Here is a 27,584-nt window from a genome sequence, read left to right as displayed (position 1 = left end):
AGGAGCCAGCAGATTAATTCAGAAAGAATCAAGTGATACATGGCAGAGGTAAGACAGCTGGTGAACAGCTCCAGCACAGGAGGCCAAATGATGTCAGCTTCATTTGCAAGTAATTGGTTTGGTACCTGGCTGGCATTGCCTGGCACCAGGCATGCTGCTCGGACAGGCAGGGCGAGCAGGTGCTGGAGTTTCATTCAGCTGGCAGCTCTTTGGCAGTCCCTACCTGATTTCTATGTGGCTGTGGCTGTTGCAGAGAGAGAACCACTGGGAAGCTGGGATGCTTCTCCAAGCTCTGCTCCGGAACTTCTCCTGGTTTGCCAAGTGTGGGTTTAGTGCTGGGCAAGGGCAGGGAGTCCCAAACTGGCTCAGGGGGCAAGGTGTGGGTGCCAAATGTTTTCAGTTCTCAAAGGCAGTTTCTTCTGGTTGACAGACAGAAGGTAACCAGCACTGCTGGCTGTGGCTATCGGAGGTACCCAGCCCAAACTGCAACACTGGCATCAGCAAATCCCTGGGAGTGCTGCAGTCTGTCCCTGAGACCACACAGGGACTATAATTCTTGATCGTTACCCATCCATAAGCACCACAGACTGGTTCTGAACTCTGCCTTCCCCTGTGCTGTTTCGAGTGCTCCATGGGGACTGGGAGGAGTGCTGGGGAGGTGCAGGGCTCTGCAGGCTTCAGGAGCCATATCGAGCCCCTGGGACTCCATCAACCCCACGACTCCACCATGCATGCAGAGCGTTCTGGCTTGGGAGATTTTGGCAAGCAAGCCAAAAGATTCAGAAGGTTCAGACTCTGCTGCTTGATTGACTGAGTGCAGCTCCAAAGAGCTCAGACTTCTCTGTCCCTTTACATTCTCTGGCTGGTGAATGATTGTGTTGCATTTCACTTGCTGTGATAACCTTAGCACAGGCTGAACTGATGCAGCCCTCAATTCTCTTCCTCAGACAGACGTTGATGAGGTCTCAGGTTCCAAAGAGGCCTCACTTCCAGCTGCAGACACCTCTGGAAACAGAGTCTGCTTTCCCTCCCGTTTGCCCCACAGGCAGTGGTGTGAGGAACACAACCCAGAGCTGTCAGTGCAAAGTGCCCATCCCCAGGGCTGGGCAGCAGTCCTGCACCCATGGAACAAGAGCAGCCAACCACAGTGGCTGTTTGTTGTCTTTGTTCTGCCAGAGGCAGTGCCCAGGCAGGGCTCAGCTTTGCACCAGCAGCTTCTAGCCCATTTGGAGCCAGAGTTAATAATGCAGAGTGGGGAAAGCACATTGCCTATCCCCACAGGACACATCCTGCTTCAGATCACTCTCTTAGAAATACTAAAAATGAAGAACTCAGGGTTTTAATGAGGCATTCCTTGGCATGCTGGGGGACTCTGTTTTCTTCAGTGGGCTCCGTGGCTCCGATGGTGTATCAGTGAATTTCGCTGCTGCTCTTTGGCAAGAGTCATATTTTCCCAGGAACATAACCCATTCTCCCTTTATTGTAATTGTTTTGGAATAAGAAGTAATCATCCAGGACTGAACAACTTGGGCTGCCCAGCGTTCTGTTCTCCATTCTAGTAAATTGCTTTGAGAATTGAGCAAAGCTCTGCTCAATCATGCACGATACCCATTCCGAGGAGCACCAGCACAGCAAACCTGCTCCAGCCCCTTGCAGTCATCCTTCCCCCTTCTTAAAGGCAACGTGGTGAGAGGAAGGCTCCAAACACATGCAACCTGCATGTCCTCAGGCACTGAGCAGGGTACTCAGTTTGTAAAATAACTTCACCTGCCTTGTCTGGATGTGTTTAACTTTGAACTGATCACCAACAGAGCAAAGCTCTGTCTGGGGATGTTGGTGCTCCACAGCTAGGGCTGAAGCCGTGGAGCTCTTCTGAAGGAACCTGCACATGGTGGCAGGTGGCAGCAGGACATGTTCTGGCCTCCTTGAGGAGCTCGTCCTGCCCCTGGGTCCAACTTTCCTTTCTCAAATGCTACCAGTCTTTGCCTACACTGAAAAAGGGCTGCCTGTGGTGTGGCTGTTCCTGTGCTCCCCTGCTCCTTGTGCTGGTGTTTGGGTGGCCAGAACTCCAAAGGCTTGCTGGTGCTTGTGTGAGCGTCAGACCAGCACTGCTCAGCTCCTGCTGTCTGCTGGGGAACTGATTCCCTACTCTAAATCTGGCCCTGCCGTGGCACCATGAGTTCTTCCTTTGTGTCTTGGTTGATGTTTATTGTTGAGATGGAGACTTCCTACAGCTTGTATCACAACCCTGACACAGAGGAGCCCTGGCTGAGCTAACAGTTTTGACACTCTGCTGTCCTCAGGGGGTCAGAGACACACGTGGGATTGGTATGGTAAAGGGAATCCACTGGCATGTGTGCTCTGCCATCCTCTTGGGGCAAGCAGAAAAGGTAATCAAAGTTTGTATGGGAATAAGAAAAGTGCCACTGGAGGTGGTCATTGTCCTCCCATAGGAGCCTTTCCCAGGAGAGCTGTGTGAAGCTTGCTTGCCCTTTGTCATTTCCCTCTGTACAGAAGATAGGCAGTGGCTGCTCGAAAGAAGCCATCCACCTCTTAAATAACATTTTATGGGCTTCTGCAGGCTTCCTTTCCTTTTCCTTTTAAGGATTATAAAATGGGAAATACAACAGGAACAAAAGTTAAGGCTTTGAAAGCACTGGGGTGTAACAGGCTGATAATGATGGAGCCTCTGCAAAGGGCAGCAGGCTGGGGAGAGCAGCGGCGGCTGCGGGCCCAGAGCAGGCACAGGGCAGTAAACCAACCAAACAGCAGCATCCATTGCAGCACCACCAGGGGCTGCCGGGTGCTCTGGGGCTGCTTTTCAGCCAGCAGCCCTCTGCTCAGAGAGGCAGCAGCCTTCATTAGCAGGAGCTCTTTGTGGACAGCAAAACTCCCCCTGAAAATCTTCACAGCAGCCTCTGAGTTTGGACTGACATAAACACAAGCCTGGGTTTGTAATGCCTTGTGCAAGCTCTTCAAAGAGAGGCAGAGATGCATTTGGTGCTTTCTGCTTTGAAATAAGACCTGTAAATAAGAGCTGGTTAATGCTTGGGATGCTGTATCAAAAGTGATCTGACTTAGAGGTCAAAAAGCTGATCAAAGAGAATGTTATTGGGGAGGGTATGGATGCTGTGATCAGGAAAAAAAGTCATTCTGGGTCATTTCAGGAAGGCTTTGTTGCTTCTGGTGCCTCACAATAAGAAGCAGTTGGCTTTCAGCATTGCAGCTTTTCTCTTGTGTGGTGTCAAAGGCCTGCTGGAAGAACCTGGTCATACACAAAGCCAGCTGCAGTAATTCCTCTGGCAGGATGTGTTCCAGCAGCAGTAAAATCCACCCACAGAATACCTGCAGTTCACTGGAAAGATGTTTGTTTAGTTTCTGCTTTCCTTTTCAAACCAAACTAACAGTAAATTTGGTGCTTTTTTTTTTTTCCTCTGAAGATCTTAAATGGTACTGAAGCCCTTAAGCTTAAGGGAGAAGGAGAGCAGCCTGATCCCTGGGAAGGGAGAGGGGCTCTGGAGGGTGGCTGGAAGGGGTGGGTGGCTGCTTGCCCTCTCAGGGGACTGAAAGGGGTCAGAGGCAAATTTCAAGGCTGGAAGAGCTTGCTCTGCACAGATGCAGGGGGGAGTGTGGTGCTCACAGCCCCTCAACCTCATCCTCTTGGCCAGTGGATCCGAGTTCTGACTGCTGTGAGAAATTATTTGCTTTAGGGCACTTCAAAGAAAGCTGTAAAGATTGAACCAGCTGCTGCTGCTGAGCTAGGGCTGAGTGGGTGCAGGGACCTGGGGTGCCCCCTCTCTGCCTGCAGTGCCTCTGTGTTTCTGAGGCACAGCTGCAGGCAGATCTGGTGTGGAATTTTGAGCGGCTTTTTTGATCCCATCTGTTGCTGGTTGCCTTTCCTAGTGCAGCTTCTCTTCACCTTCCTCTAAGGTACTGTAAAGCTTTGTGTATTTATTTATTAATCTATTTATTTAACAACCAAAGTTCCTTTTTCACAGTGAGCCACATCCACACCTCATGTTCTGCTGCCTTTTGTCTGCAAAGGAAGAGAGTCTGATCTGAAAGGCCTGGAGTGTTTGTGCTGGAGGAAGGAGATGTGCTAATTGGGTGGGTTTGGCTGGGTGTGGGAGCTACTAGCATCACAAGGAAGATGAATGCAGAGCAGCTTGGGGTGGCAGCAGGGCTAGATTGTCTCATCACTTACATAGGAGATGGAGAAAAGTGTCAGGTTGAAGCTTTGTGTTTCTCCCCTGTGAACTTTGTATCAGCTGCAGCCCTCCAGATGTGCACTGGAAAAGGAGAAGGGAACCTGGGGTCTCCTCAGCAGTAAGAGCAAGATCCTTTGGGGCAGTGCCTAGAGGGAGGTGGGAAGTCTGTGTGCCTCTCTTCTGTGTGCAGTCCCTGCTCCCTTAGCCATCTGCAACAGGCTGAGCTAGGGGAAGTTGTTTCCTCCTGGTCATGAAGCAAAGGGAGCCTGAAGAACTGCTGCCCTCCTGCTCTGTGTGGGGTGGCTCAGTACTGATCCCAAGAGAACATCCTCTACCTCAAGTGGGGTTTTAAACAGACCTGCCACCCCCCAAAGCAATCAAAGCACTGTGGTGGTCCTTTGTGTGACAGCTGGGATGGAGCAAACAGGGTTGGTGTCGCTGAAAGCACTCACAGGCTACAGAACCACACAACTGTTTGGGCTGGGGAAGGTTGAATCCAACCATTGACCTACCACCTTGGGCACTAAACTGACACTGCAATCCTCACAGAAAGTAGCTGCTGTGTAACTGAGAATCACCAACTGCATGAGCAATAAACTGGGGGCTTGGGAAAGAAGTCCTGAAGAAGAGCAAACTGCTTTAGACCAGCTCTGGAATCAGCCTCCCATCAGCCATGCCAGAGAGCCTGGAGAGCATGAGCAAAGAAGTGCAGCTGAAGGCCCTAAGGATAAAGACCATGGAGACCCCAAACCAGCCCCACAGTACCCCCATAGTACACAATGAGCCTAGGAGAGATTTACAAACTAAGGAATTGCCTGGACTGCTATGAAATGCTGAGCCCTGCTGGGGATGGCCAAGGTGTAAGCAGACACACTCTGAGCTTCACTGACTTGGGCATCTTTGGGGAGCAGCCCTATGTGGCCAGCACTGACATGAAGAGATACTGCTGCCCAGCACCAACCTGGGCTGAGGCAGTTTCCCTGCCCTGGGCAGTGGCACCAGCACAGCCCAGGCACCACACACCCTGGCAGCCTGGCACAGCCCCAGCTCCAGGCCCATTTCTGAAGCTCTCTGGCTCCTAGGAGGCCTCAGGGGCCAGCAGCTGCAGTGAGGTGACAGAGCTGTAAGGACAAAACTGAACTGCAGAAAGGGGTATCTGCTCTTCCTGTGCGTGGGAACAGGACCCAGCCTGGGCCCTCCCAAGGTTTGTTCCACTCTGCCAGGCCTGGCTGAATCCCTGGTGGGCTGGCAAGGTCTGCAGGGCACTGACTGAAGGGAGCAGCTCTGGAATCTTCAGCTCCCCTGGGGGAGCTCAGGACTGGAGGGCTGAGCCCCAGGCTTCTAGAAGCACAGGTGAGCCTCATTTGTGCTGAGGGCTCCAGCCAGAGCTCAGGTGTTCAGCATCTCAAATCAGATGAGTCTGCAGTCTGACCCACAAAGACCCATCCAGGAGCTCCTGAGAGCCAGCTGGTACCTGCCTGGCTGAAGCCTCAGGCTGAGGCAGGGCTGGCTCATCTCAGAGCCCTTTCAGCACCAACCTGTCCTAGAGCATGAAGTGAGTCAGATGTTCCAGAACTGGGAAGCAGGGCACTAGAGCCTGAATCTGTTCATTAATTGATCCTGAGCCTCACTTTCAGCTGTTCTTGGTGATGTTTTGCACAAGCACAGACAGGTTGCTGAGGTGCAGACTCCTGGAAATGTTGGGTTTGTGTTTGTTCTGTGCAGCTAAAGCAGCAGAGTCAGCTTCAGAGATTCAGCTCCTCTCCAGAGCTCTGACACCCACCTGTTTGTTATTCTGTGTGGAAACTCTTCCAGGGCACTCAGATTTTCTCCCTCTGGGAGTAATCAGCACATGACAAAAGCATTAAAGGCACTCGAGTGAAGCTGGGTTCCAGTGCTTTAACTGCCCTGAGGTGAAAAGAGGCTGCTTGCCATGCCATGTGAAAGGAAGTACAGCACAAATGCAGCAGCAGCCAGAGCAGGAGGAACTGGTGGTTGCCAGGCTGCTACAGGAACTGGACAGCATTGACTTGAGTTTATCCTCTACAGACCTATTTCAGGTACCCTCCAGAAGAGCTCTGTATCCTCCCCTAGATCCTACAAACTATAGCCCGAAAAGGGCTTTAGAGGATCACCAGAGGCCTTCAGACACTTGAAGAAACATCTTTGGGTGAGAACCCAGCCTCTTGTCAAGGTGTGCTGTGACTGCTTCATCCAGGGGCTGGGTTCAGCACTCCAGCCAGAGAGGAGGATCCAATTTCTTGTCTGATCATCTGGGAAATTCAGGTAGCAGTTGAAACAGTTCCACATGGCAGGGACCTCCAGAACCATAGCTTTCCAAGCAATTCTGAGAGCAGCAATCCTGGATGTTGAGCAAGACACAGGAGGAGGGAAAAAACCCTTCCTTCCCTTCAGGAGTTTGCTCAACCACCTGCAACACAAGGAGCTCTCCAGCAGCAGCAGATCCAAGGCAGGGCTGGCAGCAGAGCCAATAATCTCCTAAATAACCAATGTTCCTCTAACAGCCAGCCAGGGCTTCCTCCCCTTGGAGCTTCCCTTTCTAAGCACTAACCAGACTAATTCTCTTCAGCTTGCAAAACCAGACAAGATCACAGCCTGGAGGGGAAAGGCTGCCATGATAAATATTTAATGGACTACATCAATAAAATTTATTTTGCCAAGGAGAATGGAAGGAGAAGGCAGGCAGAGAAATAATTCATTAAAAGAACATCAGCTTGGCAATGCCAGAAAATAAGCAATGCTAGGGGAAAAAAAAGGAATTAAGCACAAAGAGGTTTAAAATAGGTCAGGAGCTCTTAACTTCTGTGCTCTTAGCACGTGGCAGGCTGACAGGGCTGAGTTCTCAGAGCAAGAGTATACAGCTATGTGCTCCTGACTCATCCCACTGCACAGACACATCCCTGGACACCCTGGGAGCAGTGCTTCCCATCATCCACCCTCTAGGACCCGTTCAGCACACCAAGTGTCACACCAAGAAATGCAACAAGCACCTCCAGCTCTGTTTCTCAAGGCAAAAGGCTTCCCCACTTGATACTGGATGGGGCAGGACGTTTTCTAGAGCCAACAATGAAGGTATTGAATACAAAACTTCTTGCCCTGCTGTGCTCCCCAGAACCCAGAGCAGAGCTCAACATGTGCCACATGCACCATGGAATGCACAAAAAGAATGGTTTCATCACTCCCAGATCGCTTGCAGTGAGTCTCCAGCTGCTCTGCAGGTCCTGACATTTCCATGCCCCATCCAAACCACCCCTCTCACAACCACAAGCCAGCAGGATGGGTAAGGCTGAGCACCAACCCCACTGTGCTTATGCCAACTCATCCCTTAATTCTCCAGTCCTGCTCCTGGATCTGCCCCTGCCCTGCTCCAGGGCTGGGTTTGGGGTGATGTGCACACCCTGAGCAGGGGGCACAGCCTCAACCACACAGCCCCAGGGCTGCTAAAACACTTCCCAGCTGCCTCGGGGAGCTTCAGTAAAAGGAGCACATTGAAACTACTCTTTTTAGAAGCCTTTGGGTTAAAATGATGCAATAGCTTAGTGGTGACGTCACCAAACACAGATGGTCAAAGAAGGTAAAGCCGCAGCCCGACAGCACGAAGCACTGCGAGCCAGCACCCAGCAGCGGCCCCGGGCTGCCCTCTGGCGGCAGCACCGCCCCGCGTCCCCAACCCGGCCCTGGGCTGCCCTCTAGCGGCAGCACCGCCCCGCGTCCCCAACCCGGCCCCGGGCTGCCCTCTAGCAGCAGCACAGCCCCGCGTCCCCAACCCGGCCCTGGGCTGCCCTCTAGCGGCAGCATCGCCCCGCGTCCCCAACCCGGCCCTGGGCTGCCCTCTAGCAGCAGCATCGCCCCGCGTCCCCAACCCGGCCCTGGGCTGCCCTCTAGCGGCAGCACCGCCCCGCGTCCCCAACCCGGCCCCGGGCTGCCCTCTAGCAGCAGCACAGCCCCGCGTCCCCAACCCGGCCCTGGGCTGCCCTCTAGCGGCAGCATCGCCCCGCGTCCCCAACCCGGCCCCGGGCTGCCCTCTAGCAGCAGCATCGCCCCGCGTCCCCAACGCGGCCCCGGGCTGCCCTCTAGCAGCAGCATCGCCCCGCGTCCCCAACGCGGCCCCGGGCCGCCCTCTAGCGGCAGCATCGCCCCGCGTCCCCAACCCGGCCCCGGGCCGCCCTCTAGCAGCAGCACCGCCCCGCGTCCCCAACCCGGCCCCACGCTGCCCTCTAGCAGCAGCACAGCCCCGCGTCCCCAACCCAGGCTTTGGGCACTGCAGTGCCTCGCACGCTTGGAATAACTGAAGGCATTTAAGCATGTTTTGAAGACAGCAGCAGACACCAACGATCTCCCCAGCCAGTTGCTTCTACAAACCACCACAAACAGCTGAAAACTTGACAGAAAACCTGTCATGGATATTTATTATAAACCACCAATGCTGGAGGAGTCTTTTGGGGACTTCCACATAAAATAAAAGGCTTGTTGGGTTTGGTCAGCATCCCTGGATGTGCAGGTTACAGCACCTGGGGAAAGAGCAGCACACAGGATCTTTGTCAGTTCTCTCCACCAGAGTTTCATGCAGGTTGGACCCACTGCCAGCCTGAACAAGTTCAGCTTCCACCCATTAGCACCTCTGGGGTCAAACAATCACTGCATTACTGCCAAGGCTCTGGGTCTCTGCAGTCTCCCAGGAAGAAGTTGAAGGGTACAATAAAACCTTAGTTGTGAACAGGCCACGCTTCAAACTTCAGCCCTTGACCAGTCTAAAAGTGCTGCCATGCAGGCTGGGGTGGGCTCCCTTGCATGGCTTCACAACAGGCTCAAGCCTGCAGCTCTTATCAACAACAGTGCCTGAGCTGGACTCAGATACAGCCAGCAGGACCAAGGGGTCAGTTAACTGCCCGCTGCAGGTGAGAGAATTAGAAAGGCCAATCCTGACTCTTGCCCACTGTGGAGCCTACCACATGAGTGACCCAGAGAGTTTCAGATCAGAGTATCAAGAGCTTCTTGTTGCCATTTCTGAATGAAAATGAAAACAAGGCTCAAGGCAACACTGTCATGAGTTGTGGTGCTACTTTTACCTCAGTTCCTGCTCCACCTCCTCCTGTATCTTCTTTTAAAAATCTGCATAATGTTTCAGCCTGAAAAAAAAAAGCCACCACAGAACAGTTGAAACATTTAAAACTCCTCAGGAGCCTGTTGAGGGACCACCACAAAGCTGCAACAATTTTCTGCAGCGTTACTTTGTTCTCCCTAAGCTGAAGGCAAGGGGTAACCCAGAGAGGGAGCACCACATGCTGGTGGCCCTGGAGTGCCACCACAAAAGGCAGACCCAGCCCAAACCAAGCACAAATCAACCACATTTGTGCCCATGGCAACAGACTTGCTTGGGAGGCTTCTCCTAAGTTCTCTCTGCCAGACTCTGTAGTCTCTAAAACCTCACATGAAAAGCACAAAGTTTTTCAAGTACCACATAAAGTTAATTAAAAACCACAGAGACTCCTGCTCTGTCACCAGCCCTTACCTCTGGCCAGACCAGCAGAAAAACACCACCTCCCTTCTCACAGGAGGCTCAGGTGGAGCTTATGCTGGTCAGGCATCACCCCCAGAGCCCAAATTCCACATTAAAAAAAAATCAGGATTTAGTCTAATTGTGAAGCTGCTAAGCCAACACTTTCCCGTGTCCTTCCAACAAACCACAAGCACCATCCAGCACCTGCAGTCTCCAAACCTCAGCACTAACCACAGACTGGCTGAGGCTGGAAGGGACCTCTTCTGGAGGTCCAACCGCCCAAACACAAAGCCAAGCTGTGTGCCAGCTGTCTGCCCCCTCCTACAGCATCCAAACATGCTCCCTGGGCTTAGTGAACCTGACTCAGTGCTTACCTGAAGAGCAAAGCTTTGCCTTTGTTGTTTCCTACAGAGAAAAAGCCACTTCTGGGAGAGAAGTCCATAGACTGAGCAAGGTAAATCTGTTTTCTTCTGAAGACAGGGAAGTTGGAGAACACAGTGTAGGAAGGAATGTGCACCTGTGGGGAAGCAGCTCATTAGTGCTGGCACCAACATTCCAGCTGAAGCACAAATGGGAAGCTGAAGCTCAGTGTCAAGTTCAGTGTTCAGCTCATTCCTGTCCCACAGCACTTGAGAGCTGTAGTGCAGAAAAGGGGCAGGGAGCACTGCAAGAAGCCAGTGACTGCCACTCATTTCTTTTCAGCTACACCTAAGCAGTAAGAGCAGCTTGCAGCTCCCCAGGTTCATTCAGCAGCTCCACTGCTGGCCACAGCTCTGCCAAAGCTGGCAACAGTGTGAGGGAGCCAGGCAGAACTCCACTGAGCGAGAGTGCTACAGCTCCCAGCTGCTGGAAGGTCACCTCTACAGCACTGAAATCAGGGCACTACCAAAGGGGCAAACAGAGCTGACCCAGCCCCTCAGGTGCTAATGTCACACAACCACCCTGAAAATAAATCTGTTTCCTTAGAGCTGTACAGCACCTGGGCACCTCCTGAGCTGCCTGCTCCAGCCAAGCTTGCAGAGCACAGATCTGCTCAAGATCAGCTCTGGGATGTCCCCAGAAACACTTCTGACCAAGGCACAAAGCCACTGGCCCTGAAGACTCAGGACATACCAACTTGACAGCCTCATCTGCTTCACAGGAAGCCACTGCCAGGATCTCTGTGGTGGGGTTGAAGGTCACACAGGTGGCAGAGGTCACCAGGTTCATGATGGCTTTCACTGGTTTAGGATGGCTTGCCTTGAGGCAGGCATCAGTAGTGTAGAGATTTACAACTCCAGAAGCTGAGCTGAAAAAAAGAAATGAGCAGAGGTGACACCATGCAGGAACTGACAGCACTGATCTGCAGCCACCACACAACTAAAAAGGTCATTGCCAATTATTTCTGGAGCTTTATAATGGTGCCTTCATATATCATGAGGGTTTATAATGACATCCTGCTTGGGGCCTGATTTTGCTTTGGTGTTTGTGACAGCATTTAGTGGAGAGAGCTGTTCTAGGGCTTCTTGTAACACACAGACAGTTCACACCTAACAGAGCCACAGCTCAGAGGGCATCTTGCAGGAGCCACATTCAAGCATACAAATGAGGACCAGACAAGAGCCACAAGCCTGATTCAGGGTTTGTGCCACAGAAGTAGCAGTTTGAGTCAGGATGAGCTCAGAATTAACTGCAAACTCCATGGCTGGCCAACAGCAACACAGGAAGAATGAGGCTGGTGCTCAGTGTCAGTGCCTTAAGACACCCACAGAACAAACTCAGCTACCATCAGAAACAGGCAACACTCACCTCCTCACCTCATTGAAACCAAGCTCTTGCATACCCCTTTCCCCTAACCAGCCCCCAAAAGGAGCTCCAGAGAGGGGAAGCAGCCACTCACCCACAGGCCACATATTGGTTATTTCTTGAAACAGCAATGCACTTTCCTTCCAAGGACCCTTCATCTTCAAACTTGTGCAGACACTTCCTGCTTCTCACATCCCAGATGAAAACTTCACCTTCCTCTGGTTGCAGAATCAAGGGGATGATAGAAACAACATTCATAGAGCACATGGACTGTCTGTCCTGCTAGCTTTCATCATGACAGCTGCTGTCTGATTTACAGCTGTCAGGGCTAGGGCACTTTCACAACCAGCTAAGGGCATACTATAATCATTCACTCCATTCCTCAATCACTTAGCTGGATTTTTAGGGCATAAAGTCTTTTAATTATCTCTGTAAAACAATAAGTGACTGAGAGAAGCTTAAATGAGGTAACTGGGTTTGGGCTGAGTGCTGCCAGAGAACACTTACTTGAGTAGCTGTAGACCTGCCTGCTGTCTGGAGTGAAAGCAGATGCAGCACACCTCCCATTGATCTTCATGGTGCTGACCAGCTCCTTTGTCTACAGGATGAACAACAATGGTGACAATGATTCTACCAGAGCTCTGCAGAGTTGTTTCCATCCTCCTGTCCCACAGAAATCTCAAGTTAGCCACCCTGCCATTCACAGAACAGCCTTAGCATTTCCAGTTCCCACAGAGCAGCACTCAGCAGTGCAGGGGCACTGTGTCACTGCACCACTTCAGCTCCTTTGCTCCCTCCCTAAGGGGTTTTCATGGTGCAATGGAACTGGACTTTCTTAAGAGGCATTTTCCCAAGCAGAGGTTTAAACCAAGGCCAGCTGCCAGCAGATGGCATTTTCAAAGGTAACTGAAATAATTCTGCCTGCAGCATGACTCAGTGGATGGCATGATTCACTAGCAGGGTGCACCAGCACCATGCCCAAAAAAGCAGGCCTGCAGTGCCCCCTCCCCCAGGTGCCTGCTCCCATGCTGAGACCTCTCCTGCTGCCAGCAGTGTTCATGCAACAGGCTGAGACACAGCCAGGACCTATGGCTCTCAGCAGTGACAGCTGCAAAGACCTCACCAGACCCTGGGTGAACTCCCCCAGCCCCAGAGGGAACTGCACAGGCAAGAAATAGTTCTCAGCCTCCCCCAAAAGAACAACTTAGCCAGTTCAGCAGCTCCTCTGTGAGGGCTGTCACAGCATGCACCACAGCCCTGCTTCAGCTGAGGGGCAACTTGCTTTGCTGATGAAAAGAGGGCAAGCAGAACCCAAGGGAAAGGCACCAAGCAACTGAAGCTACCTTCATTGACAGCAGGTAAAGGTACCCTGAAGTTCCTGTTACAAGCATGAATGATCCATCTGGAGAGAGCTCAAAGCTTCTGAGGAACCTTTCATCCACACCTGGAAAGCAGATTCAGAGCTTCACACTGGCATCATTTGCCCTTTTCCCTCAACATTCAGAGCATGTCCTGACCCCCACCTCAGCTTCTCATTTCTGAAGCATCCTCTCACAGCAAAGCTACAACCCAGCCTTGTCTAGGTGTGGCCATTCACATCCCAGCCAAACCAGAGCTACTCAAGTAGAGATCCCTGAGGACAAGTTAAAAATGCAAACTCCAACAGCTCAGGGCACCTCCTTTCAAAGTACATTCAGCTGCCATCTGCATCTGGGACAGCCTCAAGCCTGGCCAGGCACTCAGCACTGTAAAGCCTACCTCTTACTTTCTGTATGGGAATGATGCTTCCACTCATCATGTCATACACGAAGAACATCCTGTGGTGAGTACCAGTGGCTATAACTTGCTCTCCATCAACACTGAAGCAAGCCTTGTAAATTGGGAAGCTCTCCAAATAGATGCTCTGGATTTTTGGATTCCTTACACCATCCACCTTCAAAAAACCACAGATCACCACATCAAGGAAGACACCAGACTGGCACAGAAAATCCACAGCACACAGCAGCACCCAGAACCACTGAAGAGTAGGAAGGGACCTCTGCAGATCAAGCCCAACCCCCCTGCCAGAGCAGGTTCATCCAGAACAGGCTGCACAGGACAGCATCCAGGCAGGTTTTGAATGACCCCAGAGAGACACTCCACCACCTGTCTGAGCAGCCTGCTCCAGTGCTCCACCACCTTCAAAGTAAAGAAGTTCCTCCTCATGTTTAGATGCAACTTTCTAGGTTCAAGATCATATCTGTTGCTCCTTGCTCTGGAGACATAAATGGCAGGAGGCACACTAGTCTGAAATGTTCCCTTCTGGCTCCTGGCTCCTCCATCCCAGCCCCCCAGATATACTCCACAACTCTTACTCTTCCCTGCCTTTCCCAGGCTTCATGCAACCACTTCTGTTGTGCCTTCCCCAAAGACATTTGCTGTGCACTGCTCTTTCCTGTAGCTCCTGAGCAGTGATGATCTTTTATCCTCAGAGGAGCAGGGCAGAAGCATCCCCAACTGGGCAGCTTCCTGCTGCAGCAGTCTCTCCACCTCCAAGCTGACTTCACATCAATATTACTTGTGAATGCAGGTGGACTGCTCCCTGTGCTACAGGCTTTGACTTCAGTCAAATCTCCTTAGTCCCTCCCCCATGCAACCTGAAACTCAAATATTTAGAACATCTTCAAGAAAACCTTCTGACACAGCTCAGTTTGCCTGCACTCTGCAGGTGGCTGGCAGGGAGCCACAGACGGCAGTGTCTTCCAACAAGCTGCCAAGGAAATCCCAGCATGACCCCCAGCACCGCAAGGAGAGAGCAAAGAAAGCCTCTGCAGGCTCTCAGGTGTGCTCACAAATCACACACTTAGCAGAGACTGAGGCTGCTCACCTGGAAGAGGGACACAGAGCGATCATGCCCAGCAGTCATGACCACCTGGGCAGAGGGATGGAACTGCACCGTGGCCAGCTTGCCGCTAGCGAAGCGCTCCTGGTTGGCAGGCAGGCAGGTCTTCAGCTGCAACAGACACACAGCAGCATGGATCCTCCTGCTCATGAGGATGAGCAGCCAGTTTAATTGCTCTTTACAGGACCCCAAAGCCCATGCTGCCATAAGCAGGATGTACACCCAGGTGGCTCTGGGAGTTGCTCTTCCAGAGCAGTGGCAAGATAGGAGAAACCAGGCAGCCCCAACCAGTCCCCCTGTGGCTCCAGAGTTACCACTTTAGGTACAACCAGCTGTATTCTGGCCCATCAGAGACAGCTGTAGAACAGACAGTGCAACAAACTCATTTAAGGATGTCGCTTCTGAAGCCACTTCAGCAACCTCAGAGTTCTAGGAGAATTCCATCCTTCCCCTGCTGAACTACAATCCTACCACAAAGTGCCACTCTGGAGTACATAAAGTGGTTCTTATGTCAAACAATCCCTCTCAGTTTGTTTCATGCTTTCATGATGTGAACTACCTCATCTCTCCAGCTGTTGACTCTGAGTTTCCAGTTACAGAAACAAAGAAGAAATTAATCCATTCACTAATTTTACAGCCCAAGAACAACACAGAAGCATGGACACAGGTCAAACTGAGCTGGACACTGGCTTGCCTTTACCTTCAGAATACCTCTTGGCAGGGACTCTGAGCTTGCTATGAAATTGCCAGTCCTACGGAGCAGATCATCATCTTCATCGCTGTCACCTAATTGAGACAAAGCCCATTGAAAAAGGAGCAGGAAGGGAGGGAGCTGAACAGAGAACCACAGAGGCACCCCCCAGAACAGTCATGGATTTACTTACTACCACTTGTAGTCTTTTTGGATTTCTTCCTGTTGTCTAAATCAGCCCAGGCAGGAACTCCTCCCATAGCTCGTTGAAACCTTGCAAAGAGGGGCAAGGGGGGAAAGAGGAAAAAACAACAGATCCTTAGAGAAACTGATTTCCTTCTCCCCATTGCAGGTCTTCTCCATCCCAATGCCTCTGTGACCCTCTACAGTCATCATTCCCCAAGCCCACTTACACCTGACTCTCAGCATATGCTTTCGGTGTTGTGCTAACTTACTGACTACAGCAAAACTGACCCCCCAGGGCTGCTCTTTGGAAGGACACCAAGGCAACCCAAACCCAGCTGGGGCTCTGCTTAGCTGTCTGGCTGCACTCACACCCCAGCTCATTCCTACAGGCCACACCCTGTCAGCAGGCTGCACCATCCTCCTTGCACAGCAAGGAATTTACTGTTTTGAATCCACAAACACTGTAGGAAGCACCAGCTCTAGAGAGCCCACTTGAGTGCACTGGGTAAAGGGGGAAGTGACACTGAATGGCACAAAAACATCCATGAAACTCACTGTTCTTCAAGTCTTCTTTTCAGTTTTTTCTTAGTAAGTATCTTCTCAGCATCACTTTTCATTAAGTCTTTCCTATACTTATGGGTCATATCAACACTAGAGGGAAAAAAGCACACAGAACATGAAGATGACTCCAACTGAACCCATTCAGAGTCACTCCCAAGTGTGACACCAAACTCCTTCCTGCAAACACGAGCTTACTTTTCCTCAGCCTCGTCATCTTCATCCACCCAGGCTGGTTTTCTGGATGAAATTTTACCTTTTGCTTCATTTTCTACCTCTGAATCACTGGAGTCTTCCTGCAGACTACTCCCTGTGGCATTAAGCTGAAAGCAACCAGACAGACCATTTCAGCCCAGCCACGGTCCGGTACTGAAAGATAACAGACACAGTGGCGTAGAGCAGGCTAGGGAAAAGAGCCGAAGCCAGCCTCTGTCCAGGGCCGCAAAAATCGCCGCCTCCCCGCACTCCCGCTGGCGGGGCCGGGCCTTAGCGTAGACTGAGGCGGCAGCTGCTCGCCGGGCCCCGAAGCCTACCCGCGTGGAGCCTGTCAGGCGGTGCAGCAGCTCGTTCTCCTCCACGTTGAGGCTGTCGCCGAACACCAGTTCCTCCAGCTCCTTCTCGGCACCCGACTTGCGGCCGAGAACCTTTAAGTGCCTGGCGCGGCGAGCCGCCTCCCGAGCCGCCTCCTCCGCCGCCTGCTTAGCCGCCGCCCGCTCAGCGGCCGCTGCCTCCGCACGCAGCTGCATCTGCTTCGCTGCTTTCTTCATTTTCTTGGTATCCCTCGTTTTCCTCATTTTCTTCTCCCTCCGCGGCGCGCCATCCGCCGCAGGCTGCATCGCTCCTCACCGCCTCCCGCCCGCCGGAAGCGGAAATGAAGCAGGAGCACGTGCGCGCGGGCCACGCGACCGCCCCGCGCCGTGATATGCTGCGAGCGCTGCCCCGCCCCGCTCACGTGACCCGACGACTGCCCCGGCCTCCGGATAGTGTCACGTGACTCCTTTCTTTGCTGTCCTTTCCCCCTGGCCCGCGTTCCACGTGACACTGCCCACGGCTGGGCCGCTCCACGAAGTACCCGGAGGGGGTCTCCTAGACCCTCCTGACAACAAAAGCCCCTCACTGACGGCCCAGCTGTTGTTCTATGCCTTTCTTTATCTATAAAAAGACGAAAAGAGCCGTGTTGGGGCAGTTTTTACCCCCCAGCCTCTGCAGTACCTCTGAGCACCCCCGATTCCGAATGGTTTGGCCCAGAGGGGGTACGGCGAGCGAGGAAGCCCCAAACAGGCGGGAGGCCAATGGGGGCGCGCGGTGGGCCGGGCGCTGCGCATGCGCGGGGGCCGTATGCTAATGTTGTTGATATTCCGGCGCAGGGAGTTGGGTTCCTTTCTCCGCCGAGTGGAGGCTGAACTTCGCAGGCCGCCTCCTGCCCCGCCGGGCCCGGCCCCTCGCAGGGGGAGGCGGCAGGCGGAGGGGGCCGAGCCGAGGGGAGGGGGCAGAGGCAGCGGGCGTCTCCTGCCCATGAGGGCCTGATGGAAAACACAAAGGACCTGGTGAGTCCCTCCACAGCCCCGGAGAGGGAGCAGCCGCAACGGGGGCTGCCCCGCTGAGGGGGCAGGCGGGCCCCCCGGCGCCTGAGGGGAGCGGCGGGAGCCCGCGGCAGGGCGCAGGAGGCAGCCCGGGGGTGTGAGGGGATAGACAGCAGGCTTGAGGGGCGGGAGGCTGAGCGATTCTCCCCTCGATGCCTGTGCCGGGGGAGGCCGGCCGCCGCACCGCTGTGGGAGGGCAGCAGCCGGGGCACCCCCGGATTTTGGGGGTGTGCGGAGGGGCGTCGCGGGGCGCTGCTGAGTGCAGGGGGCGGCAGCCCGGGGCGGGGGTCTCCGCTGTGGCGGCCCCCCTTGGGATGAGGAGCGGGGCTGGCTTCGGGCCGGTTTTCTGCGGAGCGTTGCTACGAAAAGTTTCTTGCCGGTAACCCCGCGGAGCTGAGCCGTTCCTGAAGCGGAGGGGCCCCGGGGGGCGCGGGGAGAGCCGCGGGCCGAGCCGCGGGCCGGCGCTGGAAGCGCCGCGGAGCCTGTCACCGGCGGAGGAGCGGCGGGCACGTGGAGCAGGCAGCGGCGGGGCCCCTTTGTTGTGTTCCCCGGTGCCGGCTGAGCCCCGCGCTCCCCCCGGCCTGGGCTGGGTCTTTTCCCTTCCTCCACCCCCTCCTCCTTCCTGCCGGCAGCCGGGATCGGCGCGGCGCAGTTCGAGCTGATCTCGCTCCGAGCGAGTCCGGCGCGCTCGGCTGCGCCTCTCCGGCTTCGCTCGAGTGCCGGTTTGCAGCTGGATTCTCTTGCAGCTAAAGCCTCCAAGGTTGCATTTTCCAGTCGCGCACGTTTAAAGTGCTGCTTTCCTTAATATTAGCACTTCAAAAAGTTGTGGGTTCGCTGCATCCAGTTCCCCCTTTTGTGTAGTTTTTATGACTGTTGCTGCTGTGACTTTGTTCTTCATGGGAGGAACAGTAAACCTGTGAAACCAGTTTCGCTTTCAGGCTGTCGCTGGAAATGTTTTAAAGTGTAGCAATTTCTGTCCACCGCGGCTTTAAAAAAGAAAAGAAATTTCTAAACCCCTGCTACAAAGTGTATGCTGATTATGGCAGAACCTAGAAGCATGTGAAAACGATTCCCATTAAAGATTGAGAACGTGGGTGGCAGCCCCTGTGATTTTTTGCATCCAGCACCAACTAAAACTGAGGGCTGCAGGGCAATCTTCTGTGTTTTAAAATGAAAGTTACTGTGCAGGTCTGAGAACCTGCACTGACTGATTTCTTTGTTGTATTTGTCTGTTGCAGTATGGTTTCGACTTGTAAGGAATGGAGTGAAAAGGCTGTGAGAGGGTCAGATCTGGACCATTAAATGGGAACTAAAGCAATCTATTCCTTTAAAAAAGCAATCTACCCTGCTAGGTCAGTAGCCTTTACTCGTTGCTTTTCCCTAGGGATCCTGTTAAGGTAGTGTCTAATGTAAGCTATAGGGGAGCACTGCAGATGTCTCTGCTGTCCTGTGTGGAAGGTGTTGGTGCTACAGGAGCAGTTCAGGTGTTCTGCAGAGTGTGCAGGCTGGTGCACATGCAAAAGGATTGTAGAGTAAAGTGAGTTCTCTTCATTGCTGTTCCCTAAAGAGCTGGATGACTGGCAGTAATGATAAGGTGTACACAAGTTCCCTCTCCATTTGCTTTCATTTCTCTCACCTCCTAAAATTTGACTGACTTTTGCAAGGCTTTTGCTCCCTTCTGCACCCCACTGCTGCCTGCCACCATTCCTCAGGTAAGTCAGCACTGGGTCCTGGGTGATGTTTGCTGAGTTTGGCTCTGAGCACGTGGAAGGAATTCAGGTGTTGGAGACCTGAGTTTGGTGGTGTGTTTTGGGGGGGGGGGATCATGTCGAACTTGTGGGGGTGTTTGCCTCTTGCAGATGCTCCTGTAGGGGTTTTGTAGAAGCACAATGGAGTTTGTAGCAGATGTTGGTTTTGCTGGGAACTTTGCTGTTTCAGGTGTTAATCATCACAGCCCTGTCCAGAGCTGCCTGCTAATCTGATATATTTTTTTGTGAAAGAGTCTCCCCTCTTGTGTGAAACCCCCTGGGAAAGAGGCTATGGACAAAACCATTGGCAAACAGCAGAAACTGGCTTCAGACAAAATGCTGTCAGACATAGCAAATGAAGAGACAGGAAAACACATTTCTGTAATTTTCCAGCAGAGATTTTGCTTCTAATAGGAGTGGAAGGCACATTCCCAGAGAGAGGTGAGTTGCTCCTGTACAAAAGTAAGTGTGGCTGGTTCTGATTTCCAGGAATCCCGAGATGTTTGGCTTTGGGGTTTCCCTGTTTGTTTGTTTCTAATGAAAGCTGAAAGCATGTTTTCTTTAAATTGGTACCACCTTTGAGTTTCCCTTTTTGTCTTGCTCTGAGGCACAATTAGACTGCAGCCCCACAGAGGCAAGCAGGCGTTGCTGCACCACATTCTTTTGGCCAGCTTACATTCAGAGGAGTTGCAATAAATTAGTCCCATCCTCTCATTTCCTTAATGCTGACATCCAGAGCTAAAACTGAGCTCGAAGCATTAAACATTAATGAGCTTTTGAAAACAAAAGCTGTGCCTCACATTGAATACCACTTGGAAATGCACAGGCTGTGAGGAGATGTGATTCAAGCTCTCACGGACCCTTGGCTTGGAGGTTGTGCTGACCTCCTTGGTGATCTTGGCCCCCAACACCATCTGCCTGTCCTTCTGTCCTGTTTTGGGGGGGGGGGGGGGGGGTGTTCCAGCCTGTCTGCAGAGGTGCTGCTCAGGCTTTGTTAAGCCACAGCTCTTGCACTCTCAGCTCTGAGTTGCTGCCTTTGGAAATTCGATTGGCTCAGTAGCGACAGCAGCGTCTAGAAACCTTTCTGTGACTGTTTTGAACCTTCCTGCTTTGCCCGGGGTGCACTTACTTGGGGGCACTTTGTTGCAGTTTTGTTACTTAATGGGATATTTTCTGTAGCAAGTTTTCACCTTCAAAATGCTTTCTCCTGAGTTTGGCCAACACTTGAGCACAGCCCTCATCAAGACACTAAAGCAATTTCCTGAGTGAGTATTTGATGTCTAATTAACACAAAATGGTTCTCTTTTGTGTTTTGGCCCTGCATTGTTCTCCCTTCAGGACCAATTTTTTTATGCTGCAAGAGGAGTTCCTGGTGCTCCCAGACTGCATGCTGTCATGTGCTGACCAAGTTCAAGCAGATGTGTTTATGGGGCTGTGTTGGGAGTGATAAATGAGCTCCTCTCCATCTTTGTTCAGTTGCCTTCCTGCTCTCACCGGTTTCCTTAAGCCTATTCTTCTGTCCTACCATTTGCCTTCTGTAATGGTTAATTAGGAGTATTTCTTCAAAACACATTGTTGCCAAGTATTTGCAGGGAGGAGGGAGGGAGAACAGGAAAATGGGAAGCTGGGCAGAGTAAGAAAGCAGTTCTTAAGAGTTCCTTTCCCCACCCATCCCTTCAATAAAGAAAAGTATGCAAAAAAAGCCCCAAGCAAACCGGTGCAGGGGCTTCTTTGCCAGCCGTGCTTCCCACAGGCTTGGGATTGCTCTGAAGATCTTCCCTGTCAGGAACCAGTAATCTCATTAGGAAAATAAGCCTGAAAGTTTGTCCTGTCCTTTTGTTTGTGCATTGCTCTTGCTTCATGTGTTAGCAGACTCCCTGTTAGTGCTGGAGTTACTTAAGCTGCTGCTCTTTTGGTATGAGGCAGCTGCAAAGCTCTGCCCTTTGTAGTGAGCAGGCTCCTGCTCAAAGCATGCTTTGCAGAGAGGCAGGATGCAGTTCCCTCATTTGTTATCAGGTGAAGAGCACTAATCTGGTTCAGCTTTGAGGACAAGGCAACCTCCTCAGCATGACTTTTAGTGCTAAATCCATCTTCTAAGGGTAGGCAACTTTTGTTTCCCTGTGTGCTTGTGTTACAAAACATGGATTGGTTTTACCAGGGCTGGCATTGTTAGACTGAGTCACTACTGCTGGGAGCCTGAAAGCCCTTTGGAGGGAAGGACTGAGCTCTCATGAACAGTGCCTCAGTGCAGTGGAGACACTGTGCCTGGTGATAAGCTGCTCTTTGAGGCTCCCATCCCATAGCTGCCACGGTTGGGTGCTGCTCTGTCAGACAAGGTTTGCTGGTCAGCTCATGGCACAGCACTGCTCACGGCTGGCAGGAGCCTGGCAGGAGTTGCAAGCTGCTGCTGTAACTGAGGCAGCTGCTTCATCTTGGTTGTGGCTCTGCTTCAGGCATGTCTTGTCCTTTTTGTAAGGATGCCAGTTTTGACCTTTGAGTGCAGAGCTGTGCCCTGGGTTTTGTCTGTCTCAGATGTTGGAGGTTCTGCTCTTCTGCAAACTCCATCCAAGCTCTGCAGGAAGGGTTGTTGGAGACTCCCTGTGTTGTTCACTGCTTTCTACAAGTGCTGTGTTTCAACATGGGTTCAAAAGAACCTTCCTGGTGTTTATTATCAAAACAGAAATGTTTTGATCTGCTCCAGCAGAATTCCAGCATAGGTATTTGCATAGCATCTTCCCTAATTCCACTCCCTTCTGACACAAAGCACTTGGTAGGACTTTTGTTGCCCTACTCTTATCTTTTCCACGTCTCACAAAACATATTTTGAGCCAGATAATAACAACTACAAATTACAGGAAGTCCTGGCAACTATCTGGCAAAAGGCTGGATAAAAATGTTACCAAACCTCCACATGCTTTGAAAACCAGAAGCAAAACATAACCTGAACTGGGACTGCTTGGCCCAAGATGAAGTAAATGCAAAGGTGAGCCCCAAGACTCATTTTGACAGTGCAGTTCGACTTAGCAGCAAGTTTGCTTCTTGGGAACTTGCACTGTGCTGAAGAAAGATTTTCATAGTGGAGGGCCCACCTTTTCATCCAGGAAGTAAAAATGTTTTCTTTCTCAGCTGTGGATATTTTGGCAAAGAGGGCTTGGCAGTAATATTGAGGTTCTAAATATATGTGATGCAAAAGAAGAACAAGAGCCAACTGTGCTATTGTGGGAGCTGTGATTGTGATCTTGCACCATGCTTCAGCCTGCCTGGAGCAGCCTGGCTTCCTTTCTGTGCCACTGGGCCTTCAGCTTGCCTCCACCTTCCCTCGCAGCAGGGGCGGTGCTGGGGGCAGTGCTGGCTGTAGGCTTGCTCTGCCCTAGCACTGGGAGATGCAGGAACTGGCAGTGGGCTGCATGTCTGCCCTCTGAGTGCCACAGCACTTCAGCCCTCAGCCAGCAAAGCCTGGGCAAAGCAGAGCTCACCCAGGGCCACCTTCTCTTGGCCTCCACTAAAGGCTTGAGTCCTCTTCCCACAGGAAGTCCTCTTCCCACAGGCCCTGATCTCCTGGGGAAACCAGATCAGCTGACTTAGGGAGGATGAGAGAATGAGGAAGGAGATCTGCCCATGTGCTCTGCAGCACCCCTGAGACCTGCCCAGTGTTCTGGTGACACTGGTGGCAGTGGTCAGCCCAGTACTGCATTTTGTCATAGCAGAGACTGTCAGGGGCAGGCAGAGCTGGGGAGGCAGTGAGGAGCTGCTGAGATGCCGAGGAGATGACTGCTCTGGGTGTTCTGTAGCTTGCTGGCAGTGTTGGCAGAGCCCTGTATCCATGGCAACGTTGTGCTCAGCTCCTGCCTGGCTCTGCACACACGTGCACACACAAACAAGCACTGCTCAGGGCCCTCCTGCCTGCTGGCACCGGGGGTGTCACACAGGTAAGGCTCAGCAGTGCAGCCAGGGCTCAGGCATCTCTGAGGGCTGTGCTGTTACCCTGGCTGCTGCAGGCAGATGGCAGTTCCTTCAGGGAGCTGCAAGTTCTGCCCTGTCCTGAGTTTTGATGGGCTTTGAGATAATTTCAGGTTGCTGGCTGAGGAATGAGTGCCTGATGAGCATCAGCCTGGCTTTGGGGCTGCTTTCTGTCAGAGCTGCTTTAAGGCATTCCCATCTGTTTACCTTCCTGCATTCCCTCTTGTGCCGACTGCCTTTTGTTTGTTGGGCTTTTTCTGTTGGATGCTAGGATGGGGTCAGTGTGGAAAGCAGTTTTCCCTTGTAACTGTAAGGAAACCCTTCCACAATAGGCTTTAGTCAGACTGCAGAGGGGATCAGAGGATATTTTAATAAAGGGGTAGCACGGCAGGAAAAGGCTCGGAGGAGAGCCAGCAGGGAAGATGTTCAGGCACACACTCTCTAGGAAAGGGATTTGGGGAATTAGTGTGATGAAATCTTAAAGCCACAACTCCAAATGCAACTTCAGAAGGAAATCTGATTGTGTCTTGTTATTATTATTTATTATTGGTTTTCAGTCTGCAATGACTGCTGTAAAAATAGCTCTTGGAAGAGGAAGTAGAGGCAAAGGCTTTGTTAATGCTTTCTCTGTGCTTTTGGCTGTACTCCCTTCTCCTAACTTCTGCTGGAGGGTTTCCTTTGTCCTCTTTCTATCTGCTTTTCCTCTCAAACAGCAGAGACTGTTAAGGGAAATGGAAACACTTGGAAATGGTTTAATTTTTGTTGTAGTTCAATGAAGGCAGCTCACGTGGGAGTAGCCTTGTTTCAGCAGAGCTGAGCAAGTCATTAGTGAAGTGGAAGTTGTCAGTGCTAAAGCCATGCACTGGGTGTCAGTCAGCCAGCAGCCAGCACTGCATCTGTGCTGGATGTGTAGTGGCTTTGGAAACTGTCCCCAGACTGCAGTAACCTGACCTCAGGGCTTTGGTTCTAGGAAAACTTATGTAACAAGTTTGTGTGTGACAGTGGCAAATTAGTCACCTTTCTATCTTTCAGCATTCACACAGCCCCCATTGCCATAGTAACTGAGCTCCTCATCACTGCTAATGGATTAATCCTCAGAGCATCCCTTGGAGGTGGAGAGGTGTTCCTGACGCACACATGGGGCTCTGAATCCCAGCAAGCCAGGGGCTTTATTGATAGCCCCAGGAGCCAAGGAGAGCAGAGGGATGTTGTCAGCTCTGCTGCTCTGCCAGCAGTGCCCTCTTGGCTGAACTGGCTCTTCTCTGCCCAGCTTCCTCAGCTGAATGAATCTCAGTGCAGCTGACTGCAGCCATCTGGAATGTGCTCATTTGCATCTAAGATCTGTGGCTGTCATTACTCAGCACGTCAGGTTTAATGAACTCTGGAGGTACCGAGCAAAGCAGTGCATGGGCTGCTACTATGCATTCAGTGGGTCAGGAGAGATTTTGAACTCCTGTGCACCCCAGTACCAAAACCTGGCTGCTCGTGGCTGCAGCAAGAGCCCTTGGCACTATCTGGCTCGTGCCTGCCTGCCGATGGAGCAGGCTGTCAGTGCATCCGCTTTGGAAGGCTGACTTTGAAACTTTTGAAGCTTGACCCTGAAATCCTTGGGTTCAGGATGCTGAGCTGCTCTCCCGGGGGGCTGGGGGTGGTGCTCTTGCTTTCAGACAGAGCAAACTTTGCGAGCAGGAAGGAGAAGCTGCGACTCGTCCGGGATGTTTGACGGCTATGATAGTTGTAGTGAGGACACCAGCAGCAGCTCCAGCTCAGATGAGAGTGAAGAGGAGGTTGCTCCTTTGCCATCCAGCCTCCCCATTATAAAGAACAATGGACAGGTCTATACGTATCCAGATGGCAAGTCTGGCATGGGTAAGTTCATGGAGCAGGGGTTGGGTACTGATAGGCTTTAGCCTGTGCTGTGGTTCTAGAGGGTCCAGTCCCAAAGCTGGACCAGAAGTGCTGAAGGGCAGGGCTTGGTGTGTTTGGGAGGGAGCAGCTGTTTGGGTTTTGCTAAACTGAAATGCAAAAGGTTTGAATCCTGCTGTAAGGATTGTGTGGGAGCATCCACCCTCCCTTCAGCTGTGTGCTGTGTGGGTAGCTGTGCAGGTGTCTGTCCGTGTTCTCACAGACATGGTTCTTGTCCCCTGAGGGACATGCAGTGTGTGCTCTATGCCTGGGCATGTGCTCTTCCTTCCCTGGATTACACAGAAAATATATTGAGATGTTTCTGCCTCTCCTAAGAAAGCTTTGTGGGTGCTGCTGTGTGAAGTGTACAGAGCTCTCTGAGTAGAATCTTGGTATTTTCTCATTGACATGAGTTGGTTGCAAACCCTTATTCCTCATGGAACAGTTCAGTGGGTGATGCTGTCAGCCTCTGAAGCACCTGGTTCCAGCTAGAAGAGCATATTGGTGGGCTGGAGTCCTTTGGGTGTGCTGATCTGTGATTCCAAATGGGATCTGGCGTTAGGTCAGAAGCATTCCACACCTAGGGAAAATACAGACAGGCAGGCCCAGAGTCAGAGCAGGTTCCCCTGAGAGCCAGGAGCACACACAGCTCGGTGTTAGCTGCTTTAGCTGCCTCCTTCACTTCCTCCAGGGGTGACATGAGCGGGGAGCAGAGAGGGGAACCCTCTTCAGCCATGAATTGGAGGCTCTTGGCCTCTCACTGCCATTGGTGCTGATATTTGTCTCCAGGGTCAAGCCCCAAGAAGCTGTTTGGTGGTGCCACATGTGGGAGCTTCCTTACGTAGGTTCTGCAGCTTCCCCAAGGTCTTTGTTGCCCTCCTGAGCCTGGGCTTTCCCTCTCTCCTGCAGCCACCTGTGAGATGTGTGGAATGGTTGGTGTCCGGGACGCCTTCTACTCCAAAACCAAACGCTTCTGCAGCGTCTCCTGCTCCAGGAGCTACTCCTCCAACTCCAAGAAGGCCAGCATTCTGGCCAGGCTTCAGGTAGCGGTACAGACACCAGTTTCTTGATCTACTTCTTGTCTCTGTGTGTCCACCTTGCATGATGCCTCCAGGTAACGTGTGAAGGAACCTTTCACCTAAGGGACTTTGTAAGCCACAACTCCAGACTGCATCAGTAATGACCAAACTGCCTTGCTCAGAGAGCAAATCACAGAGCATGCAGCCTCCTGGTTTCAGTTCTGATGCAGTGGCCTCTGCAAGAAGCAGATCAGGGGAAATGTCCAGTCTCCATCCGTAGGGACCTGAAATTGCATGGGCCCTCCTGGCACGGTGCTTCCTGGCTTTAGAGCCTGTCAAAGGTTAGAACTGCTGTGGTGTGGCTTGGTTTGGAGGGGTTTCCTAATTAGAGAGACAAGGTGGGGCTTGGTCTGTTCTCCTTCAATGTCAGCCCCCAAATCACAAAGGGGCATTTGTGCCATCCAAGCAGAAGTACAGAGAACTGCACAAGCATCATCACACCTGGCTGAGGTGGACTGCAGCAAATGCCAGGGGATTGCAGTGGTGTGAGTGGAGCCACAAGCTGTGAGCTGCTGTTAAAAGCTATCTGTTTTGCAGGTAAAGCACAAAGAGTCTGTGGTGCTGCTCCGGGTGAAATGCCAGCACAAAAGGCATCCTTTGGACATGCTTTGCTGTTGGTTTTTGACTTTATTTAATATCACTTGTGGGTTTGTGAAACTTAGTCACCCTTAGTGCTGTGGTGGTCTGATTTCAGTCAAATGTGGCAGAGACATGCTGCAGACCTATGGAACTCTCCTGGTGGGAGTTTGGGATGACTTTATTTACTGGGGTGTTTGTATTGTAGGGGAAACCTCCGACCAAGAAGGCTAAAGTCCTGCAGAAACAACCACTGGTGGCCAAGTTAGCAGCTTATGCTCAGTACCAAGCAACTCTGCAAAACCAGGCAAAGACTAAAGCAGGTAATGGCACAGCAAGAGGACTGAGCTCTTTGGTATTCAAGACTTGGGGCTCACCAGCAGCTTCCTAAACCAAATCACTTTCTCTTAGCAGCTGTCCCTGTGGAAGGTTTCAGCTGGGGTAACTACATCAACAGCAATAGCTTCACAGCAGCTCCTGTCACCTGCTTTAGACATGTGAGTACTGCCCAGGACCTGCTCTCCTCTGTGTGTGCAGGACAGAGAGAGTGCCATGCTGCTGCCTCAGCTCAGTTTGGCCAAGAGTTCCAATCCAAATCTGGTTTGTGGTCTGGGCCTATAAACTTGTCAGCTGTGTGAGTGTGACTGCTGTCAGCTGGCTGTGCTTGGGATTATCTGCCCTGTAAGCCCTTCAGGACACTCAGTTCCTCTCACCATGCCTGCTGCCAAACAATCAGCAAGGTACAAGGAAGGCTCTGCAGCACTTGAGAAGTTCCCTTTCTCACATTCAAGGGGCAGGATCAGCAAAAGCACCAAACCAAGCAGCTCAGTATGAGAAAGAGCTCTGAGAGGCTGTCTAGACTGAGCCAGGCTTGCTCAGTGGTGCTGAACCTGTCTCTAGGTT

At 52.1% G+C, this 27,584-nt stretch overlaps 2 protein-coding genes across 7 annotated transcripts in view; one reads left to right on the top strand and one right to left on the bottom strand.

Annotated features, from left to right (window-relative positions):
• Positions 1-8,604: 8,604 nt before the first annotated feature.
• On the bottom strand, positions 8,605-16,725 carry UTP18 (UTP18 small subunit processome component). Its single transcript, XM_068151003.1, has 14 exons — positions 16,364-16,725; positions 16,029-16,153; positions 15,828-15,923; positions 15,280-15,359; positions 15,096-15,181; positions 14,381-14,506; positions 13,273-13,447; positions 12,858-12,958; positions 12,022-12,112; positions 11,609-11,732; positions 10,843-11,017; positions 10,104-10,246; positions 9,299-9,358; positions 8,605-8,740 (listed from the first exon to the last, which is right to left on the bottom strand). Exons 1-13 carry the CDS (start codon positions 16,664-16,666, stop codon positions 9,334-9,336), a joined length of 1,650 nt encoding a protein of 549 aa, XP_068007104.1. The 5' UTR covers positions 16,667-16,725; the 3' UTR covers positions 8,605-8,740; positions 9,299-9,333.
• Positions 16,726-17,180: 455 nt separating this feature from the next.
• MBTD1 (mbt domain containing 1) overlaps positions 17,181-27,584 on the top strand; it is a 28,494-nt gene continuing 18,090 nt past the window's right edge. Inside the window, exons 1-7 of one of the 6 annotated variants that reach the window (XM_068150996.1) lie at positions 17,181-17,377; positions 18,652-18,765; positions 19,414-19,602; positions 24,789-24,990; positions 25,936-26,069; positions 26,890-27,004; positions 27,093-27,178. In XM_068150996.1, coding sequence (XP_068007097.1) covers positions 24,837-24,990; positions 25,936-26,069; positions 26,890-27,004; positions 27,093-27,178 — 489 coding nt within the window. In that variant the 5' untranslated portion in view covers positions 17,181-17,377; positions 18,652-18,765; positions 19,414-19,602; positions 24,789-24,836. Of the gene's footprint in view, positions 17,378-18,651; positions 19,126-19,413; positions 19,603-24,178; positions 24,991-25,935; positions 26,076-26,889; positions 27,005-27,092; positions 27,179-27,584 lie in introns of those variants that run through there. The other 5 variants (XM_068150992.1, XM_068150993.1, XM_068150997.1 and 2 more) reach the window with 5 other exon arrangements.

Source organism: Melanerpes formicivorus, unplaced genomic scaffold (assembly GCF_026170545.1).
Source record: "Melanerpes formicivorus ecotype bairdi unplaced genomic scaffold, bMelFor1.0.p_v2 SCAF_21, whole genome shotgun sequence".
Classification (NCBI taxonomy): Eukaryota; Metazoa; Chordata; class Aves; order Piciformes; family Picidae; genus Melanerpes; species Melanerpes formicivorus.
The sequence above is the reverse complement of the archived record's forward strand: the minus strand, read 5'-3'. Positions and strand labels throughout refer to the sequence as shown.

Bases quoted from the DNA above. Each gene is read 5' to 3' on its own strand.
- UTP18 (XM_068151003.1), bottom strand. From the start codon at position 16,666: ATGCAGCCTGCGGCGGATGGCGCGCCGCGGAGGGAGAAGAAAATGAGG. The intron at 12,959-13,272 runs GTAGGCTTTACA...TCTGCTTTCCAG, and splicing joins TCCCATACAGAAAGTAAGAG to GTGTGGATGAAAGGTTCCTC. The intron at 11,733-12,021 runs GTAAGTGTTCTC...TTCTGCAACCAG, and splicing joins GCAGGTCTACAGCTACTCAA to AGGAAGGTGAAGTTTTCATC.